Genomic DNA, 10377 nt, shown 5'->3' on the forward strand with positions numbered 1-10377 from the left:
ACTCACACAGAGACACTCACACACACACAGACACTCACACACACACACACACTCACACACACACACACACACACACACAGAGACACTCACACACACACACACACACACTCACACACACACACACACACACACACACACACACACACACAGAGACACTCACACACACACACACACACACACACACACACACACACACACACAGAGACACACACACACACACACACACACACAGAGACACTCACACACACACAGACACTCACACACACACACACACACACAGACACTCACACACACACAGACACTCACACACACACACACACACACTCACACAGAGACACTCACACACACACAGACACTCACACACACACACACTCACACACACACACACACACACACACAGAGACACTCACACACACACACACACACACACTCACACACACACACACACACACACACACACACACAGAGACACTCACACACACACACACACACACACACACACACACACACACAGAGACACTCACACACACACACACACACACACACACACACACACACACACACACACACAGACACTCACACACACACACACACACACACACACACACACACAGACACTCACACACATACAGACACTCACACACACACACACACAGACACTCACACACATACAGACACTCACACACACACACACACACACACACACACACTCACACTCACACACACACACACAGAAGCAATTCCAGGTCACAGAAACATACAGTAGATGAGGATCTGCATCAGTCACATGAGCTTATATGACTGATTTTCATTATTTCATAAGAAAAGGTTATTGAAGAATGGTTTTCCCAGATAACACAAGACCAGTCCAGTGTTGCTGATGAACCCTAACTCTGTCAATCTTCTCCTAAAATGAAGTTCCTGGTCAGAAAGTCTTTTAAATACTGGTGTACATCTCTCATCAGGCTATATCACCAAATCTTGGATTCAGTCTTTTTGTCAGCTTGTTTTATTTCGTTTAGCAGAGGTTTTGTGTTTCTTTTTGGAACTAATTAATCACAGGCAATATTTGAATAATTTTTCATTTATTCTAATATTCACTTTTTTTATGTAAAGATTCATTTGTGAATCATTTTGGCAATATTCAGTTTTTGAGTGAAAGAAGCCTAAGCTCAGATCAATCCCAAAACACAAAACCAGCGCTGACTGAAAGAAAACAAGTTGACAAAAAGATTGAATCCAACATTGGGTGATAATGCAAAACAAATTAGATTAACAAGCAGTTTATTGTAGGCCGGTCATTTTTGACCAGAAACAAGTGTTGGAGAAGAAGTAGAAAAATGATCAAAACATTCTTGGGAAGGGTTTATGTTCTGCTCTGAGTGAACACAAGATAGTGCTCCTCATCCTCAGGTCCAAATAAAGAGCGTCTTACAGTCAGCCATGGCACACAGAACACCAGCATGCTGAGCTGAAGCACTGCACTACCCACAATCCTCCGGCACTCAACAACACACATCACACACATTATATAACCCGTGTTTGTGAGGTAACACGTGAAGTCTCATGTGCGTCTCCGTTCCGTCGCCACCCAAATCTGCCTGAGAGCAAAAACAATCAGCAGGACGGATTAAACTCACATTTCTAAACGCGGGGAAGTTTTATGCCACATCAGAGTTATGAATTTAGAGTTTGTTTTCAATACAGACACATCAGACAGAAACATCTCAAACATCTGCGTGTGTGTTTGGTGTTTTTGGCCTTGAGACGCTCAGATTCATCATGAGCTGCTATTTTAGCTTTCAGAGCTGCAGACCAAAATTAATCTATGGAACAAAGCGAAGGCAAAGAAGCTTCATATGGACAATCGTACAGCAGTGACCTCTCAAACAAACACCATACATCTGGCTGCGTTTTATTAGATTCCAGCGGCGGTCTTTGTGTGAAAAGAGCGTTAGCATTGATGCAGAGACACTACAGCAGAGAAAGAGTTAACTACGAGGGAAGCGTTTGAGTCCAAGATGACTCAAGATTGCAAACAAACCAGTTTAAACATCAGCGCTGACGTGTGTGTTCACCAGCAGAAGAGTGAATCCCCATTAAAGTGTCCAGTCTGTAGTAGAAGAATCATATTTTGGGCTGTTGCATGTCATGTGTCCAGAGAATATTTCAGCACCTCGTGGTTTCTGGCATCTCCTTCCACCGACAGTAAAGAAATGTCCACTAAAAAACAGCCAAAACTTGTTCCCATTATAAAATGTATCAAAATATGTAATAAAAATGTACAGATCTGCAGACAATATGCAGTAAAGGTACGTTTGCACGTATGGATGCGCAGTGACTCTAGCGTACAGAAGTTTTCAGTGCGTTCTGCATCTAAAACATACACACAACACACACACACCATCCCACAGTTCTCCAGTCCTGTGTCCGAGCGAATGGAGAACCAGAGCAGAAGTGACATCAGTGGTTCCTAAAGCGCTTCGATGAAGGACAATGTTCTCACCTGAGGAGGGAAAAACAATATTTGATACAACTATTTGAAAATCTGAGGGTGCAAAACAATCCAAATATTGAGAAAATCTCCTTTAAAGTTGTCCAGATGAAGTTTTGTGCTACAGGGACACATTTCATCTGGAAAGGTTTTTAATGTCAACTCACCAACACATTCAATGACACAAAGGGATGGTTAAAAATCATTCAAATAGTACATGATATCCATATATAATTAAATCTCCCACTGAAGATTGACCTCCGGTCATTGTTTTCCATTATTATTATTATTGTTTTATTCAAAAGAATGTTACAGGTTCAATACAAATTAATCATTTGGGAAATAATGTTGACTACCACAGAAAATAACTGAAACACTGTTTAAAAAATATAGCTTAATAAGACTGAAATCTTACATAATGTCTTAGTATGTGTAAAGTTAGACTGCGATCTCTGAATCTGTCCTGACCATGAAAGTCGTGACATTTGCCAAGTATGGAAACCCACACTAGGAATTGGTGCTCTGCATTAAACCCATCCAAGTGAACATACACACGCACACACACACACACACACACACACACACACACAGACTCGACCCCAAACGAAACATTACTGCGCAGATTCGAGGCCCCAAATGAATCACTACTGTGCAGACTCAAACCCAAACGAGTCACAACTGCACAGACTCGGCACTGATGACATAATTTGGAGCCAGAGCCTGTGCAGTAGTAATTGCTTAAGATCCGAGTCTGCACAGTGGTGATCGTTAGGTGCAGCCATGATATCAAAGTCCGCCCAGACCCCATCACAAGCTCACTATCATGACACCACACCCCATTTTTATAACATCATATAATTAACTACAACTAAACTTATTATAAAATCAACAACTTGAACATACATCGGGGTGGTAAGACCTACCTAAAATGAAAGAAACCATCTCTGGGAGAGGATGACAATGCTGCAGCCAGATGGTGATCAAAATATTTTGGCTTCACTATTCAGGATGTGGGAGGCACACTTGTTTTAAACTCTAAAACCTGAATTGTATTTTTAACATTTTTTAACATGAGTTTTTTTGCCAAAGATTCATGACAACAACAGCATGTGCAACACTGTTCTGTTCACCCTTAAACATACCTTCCATCTTCTAATCTGCATCTGAGAGCAGCTCACATGCGTTTTCTCCATGGTCCTCCCTGCCCTCACCAATCGGTTCCCCATTGCTCCCCATGTGCTGACCGAGCAAGTTACTGAACCAGTTATCGAATTCTGGGCTGCTGGGTTTGGTGTCCTCTTCTCTTAGTTGTTGTTTTGTTGCGTCTGCAGCCTGGCAGCTGTTCTGCTCTCCAAACATCTCCTTCCAGTCTAGGATGCGGCTCTGCTGAGCTAGCCGACTGTCTCTGAACCAGCGGACAAGTTCTGTGCGAGCTAACCGCGCCTGCATCTCCAGATGCCTGAACTCTACAGGCGAAGGCCATTGGTACTGTACACAAACATTTTTGAGAAGGTTCACGGTCTTGCTGACTTGAGGCACAGGGCTGAAGGTAAGGGTGCCTGAATGTCTCTGAGATCCATTGAGGAGAGTCTGCTGGGACTCCCTTTTAGAGCCCATGGAGTTCAGCAGGGCATGTTCCAAATCATCTCGAAGAGCTCTGCGCTCCAAAAACCAGCTTTCGATATCCTCTCTGGACATTCTAGTGGTGATCACGAGGTTCTCGACCTCATTATAGGACGGGAAACTGTTCCTTTGAAAACTCTCCTCTAGAAGCTTCACTTGTCCAGGACTCTTGTCCTTCACTCTCTCTAGTAGAGGAAACTGAGTGGGAACACCATGCTCCCTCAGAGCAAATTCAACATGTGACTTCTGGGAATCATTCTGGGAATTTGTAGATTCTTTTCCATTCGGAATATTGAAGCATGAGGACACTGGAGCAACAGACAGCTTAGACTTACACGGAAGGACTGGAGTCGAAGATGGGGACAGAGGCACAGCCGACATTGTCTGAATGATCGTTGGTCTACTCATTTGTGGGGTTGCCACAGCTGGTGCTAAGGGCATGGTTACACCATTACCAAACTTGTTTTTAGCAACGAACGAGGAGGCTGAAGTATTATTGCTTGATTGCTGAGCAATTACAGGTCTTTTGAGATTGGTGGAAACTATGGGTGACAAAGGGAGTCTTTCTTTGGGCAATACTGAAGAAAGTGACACAAGTTTCTTCTCTTTGGATTGAACTATTGGGGGTTCCTCTTCAGATGGGACAAATTGTACAGGAACACGTCTCTTCATGTCTGAGGCCACCAAAGAACCAGGGCTAGGTGTTTTAGTCTCTGTAAGCCCAGGAGAAGAAACAATAGCGAGTCTTTCTGGTGGTGGAGCTGGTGGAGGGGGCATGCGCAGACTCTCTTTGGGGTCCCCAGTTGGACGTTTGACCACTGAAGCCAAGAAAGAAGATCCTAGAGGCCGCTTAAGGGTCTGTGCCTGACGGACTGCTGTAGCAATACAAGTAGTGGATGATCTGTCAGCGGTGATGTTTAATGCAAGGCTGGTCTGCCCAAATCCATGACAAGTAGCTGATTGTGCCTGCCCAGGGTTGTGTGTTTCACAAAAATGTGCAGGCAAAACTTCACAGGTCTGGTGTGTGGGTGGTATACTGCCATTGAACATCTTCTTACGGGCTTCTTCTACTTCTTCAGGGGACCAGGTGATGCCTTGCTTCAGACGCTGGGTGGTGAACCATACCTTGATCTGCTCCTCAGGGTGTTTGGAGGCAGCAGTGAGCCAGGAGAGCTCTGCATGGGTCGGATATGGGAATCTGTTAAAAGATGTGATCAGGGTAACATCGCTGTCCAATGTGGGGTTGTACTTGGTGGTGTGAATAGGAACTGCAATTGCTGGAGAGGTGCTAAGATTGGGAGGTCGCTGTAGCAGAGGCATTACATGCCACATAGGTTCCGGAATAATGATGGTACCATTTACACTCACTGCTCTGATCTCATCCTTCAACAATGGACTGTCCAGCTCCTTCTCCACATCTAGGCCTTTATCCAAAATTATGCTGTTTTCCATTGGTGTCTTTCCAGTGTCTTCTCCTGCTGAGTTGCTGGAGTCTACAAATGGTCCCAAGTCATTTATAGTGTCCATAGCTTCTTGAATGGATCCATCATTCTTGCTCTCAATGGTTGGCTCCAACATGCTTTGGCTATCCAGTTTGATTTGCCTGACCTTAAAACGGCTCTCACTTGGGTGTAGCACTTTATTATGGCATGAGAGGGAGTCAAACTTGTTGGTACTGAAATTACAGATTGTACAAAGGTAGAGTGCACTGACTGGACATTTGGACTGAGAGATCTCCTCATGATCTCTTCTATTCAAACCCTGCTCCGATGCAGAACCCCGCTCTGACTGATCCTCTTCTTTATTGTTCAGTGACAGCCAGTTTTCGTTTGTTGTTAGTGGCACAGGTGAATATCTGTCCAACACAGTCTCCACTGAAACATCCATTTTCAAAGAGTCTTCTGCAGGAAAACTAGTTGCATGGAGCACAGAGGGGTTGAACGACTTCCTTCGGCTTGACATGGTGAGTATGGTGATGGTGGGCAGGGGATGGTCTGGTAAGGGAGTTTAGTGGAGAACAGGGGGATCAGAATGAAAACCCAGTATCTGGACAGGTGGAAGGAGACGCTCCCTCAGACAGAGAGCTTCAGCTGTGAAACAGGGTGTCATGGAGGCTCGTCACACAGAGCTCACCTGCACAGATACAGAAAAATTATATTAGACTATTTAATATTATATTATTTAACAGACTGAGTTCAATGACACCCGTAAGATCCTGTAATTGGCACGGCACTATCAATCTCAATACCCTGGGTCTGATTCTCACGGAACACGCATTCTGATTAAATGTTCACCCTGAATGCACCGTAAGTGGCTTCAGATGTAAGTTTCTGCCAAATGTGTAATGCCTAAATATTTTCTAGATTGTTTGAAATTACAGTTCACTGTACTATGAAAAGTCCCCACAGTATATTAAAAAATGGTCTATTGAAACTAAACTGCGAAGATATCTTCCTGAACTTGCTACTAATTTCACACTTGAAGAAGCATAAAAGTCTAGGTCTGTCTTTCATTTTAAATAAAACATTTAGATTTTCTAGAGCTTAATCTAAACATTGAAAGAAGTCAGGTTCAAAGCTCTTCTTTGATTTTGTTCCAGAGGATATTTTGGATTTCTCTTTCTTTTAATCACTCCAATAATCAGAAATAAATTATTTTCACTGGAATAAAATGTTGATGAACATATATGAACAAACCCCTTCAGTAAACACCTTTAGAATATAGATAGGAATAAAACTATAAGTTTTGGTGTGTGCAAGTACTGCTGAAGTGAAAAAAAACTAAAAAATAATCAGAATCTGCAATTGCAGTGTGGAACAGACTACAATTAAATAATAACCTCTGACGAACGAGAAAGCCTTACACTTTTCAACAGACTGAGGAGAGACTATGAGTTTGCACTGAAGGTTCATGAGTTCAGGCATTCCAGAAGCAAAGCCAACAGCTCGCTAAGACAGAACACGTACCAACAGCTTGAGCTAGAATCACAGACCGAGTGGAGAAAGAGAAAATAACGTTTCCAGTTGGCAGGGAAATGTGAAACAGGTTTGTATTCATTTGTAACGAATCCCAGGCGTTTGAGATCAGATGGAGACGGCGCTCAAGGCCGCAGGTCAATGAGACGATTCTGGCACATGGAGGAGATTCGACTCTGAGAATCCAAACACACACGGAGCCGCAGGACAGTTCACATGAATACATTCATCACAGCAGAAGAAACCACAAACAGAGGACGCATTGTACTTCACACACACACACACACACACACACACACACACATCCTCACGTTATACAGGCTGCAGCACATTTTCATGTGCCCATCACATATGTCTTAAGATAGTAGATAAATTTATCTGTAATAAATATTGTTCTTTATATTCCCAAAAGTATCAAATTTATGAAAATCACACCAAAGATTAATTTTGATCATACATACAAATTTTATTTCAATGTAGGTTTCAAAATATAAAAAAATAATAAATAATAATAATTTATAAACACAAATGGAAACAAATGTTTCTTTTTCCAATTCATGAAATATTCAGTTTAAATCTTTTGCTTGGGTCGGATAAATCCTATGCAGCTTTTTGTTTGATACTTCTATCTACCCTGAATTCCCCATGCCTTGTCCAAATAAACATCCAGAGTCCCTTTAACTGACAAAAGCCAGTTCTTAAAGAGATAGTTCACCCAAAAACTAAAATTATGTCATTCATTACTCATTTCGTTCCAAACCTGTAAGACCTTCGCTCATCTTTGGAAAACAAATTAAGATATTTTTAGTGAAATCCGAGAGCTCTCTGACCCTCCATAGACAGCAATGCAAGATCTATTCTTCTCTTCCTTGTCAGTGTCCTTAAATCCCTTGATCAAATGACACAAATTGGTTCGATAAGATCAACATTTCAAAAGATATGAATATAAAACATATGAAAATCAATGAATGTAAGCAAACTGTCAGTCCTTGGCTGAGTAATGACTAACTTTGATCTTTATTTCCATCAGGGTCATTGTTTAAATTAATCAAGTATCTTGATCAGAGCAGATTTAGAGAGTTTGATAGAAACACGTCCCTACATTACAACAGAAGCAGGTGAGGTGAAGAGGGTAAAACAAGGAACTAATAGATCTTACCATACTACAGCTGATTACATTAAGAAACTAGTTTTGTGAAATGTTGTTTAAACATACACTTCAGAATTATGTAATGAAATATGCACTCATTCCAGAAAATAAATCTGAACATTGGATAAAGTCCAGTTCAAAATTCTAGTCTGAAACAACACATTATAAAGCCAAAAAGGTAAAAAAAATGCATGGAAAAAAGTTTCCCCCCAGTTCCTTGCTGCTGTGGTAAACTGCTAAACAGACGGTTTACTAGTGTCCTCTTGCATTATCAGCACACTGTTGTCCTGTTTAACACTGGAAAACTGCTTTGACACAATCAGTACTGTATATAGAAATAAAGGCGACTTGACTTGAAAAAGCACTGTTTTTGCCTGTAGTGTCTCACCTTAAAGTGTTAGTGTGTGTTAGCTACTGAGAGGTTTAGCAGAACAGGAACGAAGCAGGTGACGGTCGAACAGATCTGAACAGGAACTGAATCATCAGGATATTAATGAACCTGCTGCTGCTGGAGGAAAGAAACTGGGTTTCTCTCTCTCCTGATTAGAAATGTAAAAATATTACGGCAAGCTTCATTTCCATGTTGTTGTTATGGCAACAGTGAAAGTGTGACAGGCCAGCGACGCTGTATGTTCATTAATTACAGCACCGCAGGGATGTGTGTGTGTGTGTGTGTGTGTTTGATTGGACAGGCGTGTTGAGGAGGATGCGTATGTGAGTAATGACCTGTTCACATCACTGCAGTGCTCGACCCTCGTTATAAAACTCAAACTAACACACACTTGATATCATGTAATAAGTGAGTGAAGGACTCCAGGACGGCTCGGGGTCACCGCTGGAGCTGAACTGATCACTATCACATCCGATCGAACTAAAGTCACGCGTGTTTAAACACACACATCAGGTCTGATCCGGGAAACACACACCGTTCCCATGGAAACACTTCTGTCTTCCAGCACAACTTCAAACGGTGCGATCTGAGTTTCGGATCGGATTGGGAATTAGATTTTATTTTCTGCTTTCATGTTCATTTTAGTTCAGGTTTTAGCAATTTTGCTGTGTTTTTGTCACTTTTAAATATGTCAATATATTATTCATTTTAATTGTAGTTCATATTGTTTTTTACATCAAGTTAAACTAAATGAACATGAGAAATGCTGCCTTAGAAACAAGCTGAAATAAAATAAGTTTTTTAATATATGAATTTATTTCAGTCAACATTCACTGATTCATTTCAATATTCACATAATGGAAACATTTATTTACTTTTGTAAACCTTGCTTTAAATGTACTAACTTTTATTGTACATTAATTTACTGTAGTAGCTTATTAACTGAATTCCACACTGTTAGATAGATTTACTTTGTATTTGTCTTATATTGTTTTTATTTTCATTGATTTAATCGACTTGTCTTCAATAACTGTTTGAAGAACTGTTCACTTAAATTAGTTTCAGTTGCAGTGTGTTGAGAACTGTGAAATATCACTGCATCCTTATTTTCAGCTAAATATTCTTGATATATATCGTTATCATTCAAGATTTTTATCATATCGTCCACTCCTAATTGTTAAATAATTATGATTACAATATTGATCAAAATAATCGTGATTAAAAATCTAAATAAATGTCCTGCTCAGTAATATAAGTATGATACATTTACACTTCTGCATTCAGCAGACGCTTTTATCTAAAGTCTTCTGTCTGCCGTGTGAAGCAGCTGCACGCTCTTATTCTGGATCTGCTTTCTCTCGCTGAAGCATACAGATGATATTTTCGGTTAAATAACAGCTACATTTAGGTAGAACTGAATAGTGACATTCGTTTTAACATATTCAAATGTAATGCTAATGAGAGGAGCACATGCAAAAACACTGCTGATGGTGACTGATTTTGAACAGGATTTCACATGAAATCTATCAGATAATGAGAGCGAGTTGGGTTTTGCTGTGTTCGTCTGGTTTCTTCTTCTGCAGGTAGACGCAGAGGTGAATCAATGAGATCTGCTGTTTCGGTTCTCTCCTGTTCTTCTAATTTGGGAACGTTGTATTCCGTGGCGTCTCATGTTTCTGTCTCCTGAGGACCAAGTGCTTTGTTGCGTCCCTCAGTTGCTTTGATAAAAGTATTTACTAAATGA

General features: G+C 41.0%; 1 protein-coding gene across 3 annotated transcripts in view; it reads right to left on the bottom strand.

Moving 5' to 3' along the window:
* Positions 1–1578: 1578 nt before the first annotated feature.
* Positions 1579–10377, bottom strand: part of LOC132137530 (zinc fingers and homeoboxes protein 2-like) — an 11107-nt gene continuing 2308 nt past the window's right edge. For 2 of the 3 annotated variants that reach the window (XM_059547562.1, XM_059547564.1), the window contains exons 3-4: positions 3637–6250; positions 1579–2506 (exon numbers count right to left, since the gene is read on the bottom strand). In XM_059547562.1, the coding sequence (XP_059403545.1) occupies positions 3647–6079 (2433 nt within the window). In that variant the 5' untranslated portion in view covers positions 6080–6250 and the 3' untranslated portion in view covers positions 1579–2506; positions 3637–3646. Of the gene's footprint in view, positions 2507–3636; positions 6251–7083; positions 7362–10377 lie in introns of those variants that run through there. The other variant, XM_059547565.1, reaches the window with a different exon arrangement.

Source organism: Carassius carassius, unplaced genomic scaffold (assembly GCF_963082965.1).
Source record: "Carassius carassius unplaced genomic scaffold, fCarCar2.1 SCAFFOLD_82, whole genome shotgun sequence".
In the NCBI taxonomy this organism is placed as follows: Eukaryota; Metazoa; Chordata; class Actinopteri; order Cypriniformes; family Cyprinidae; genus Carassius; species Carassius carassius.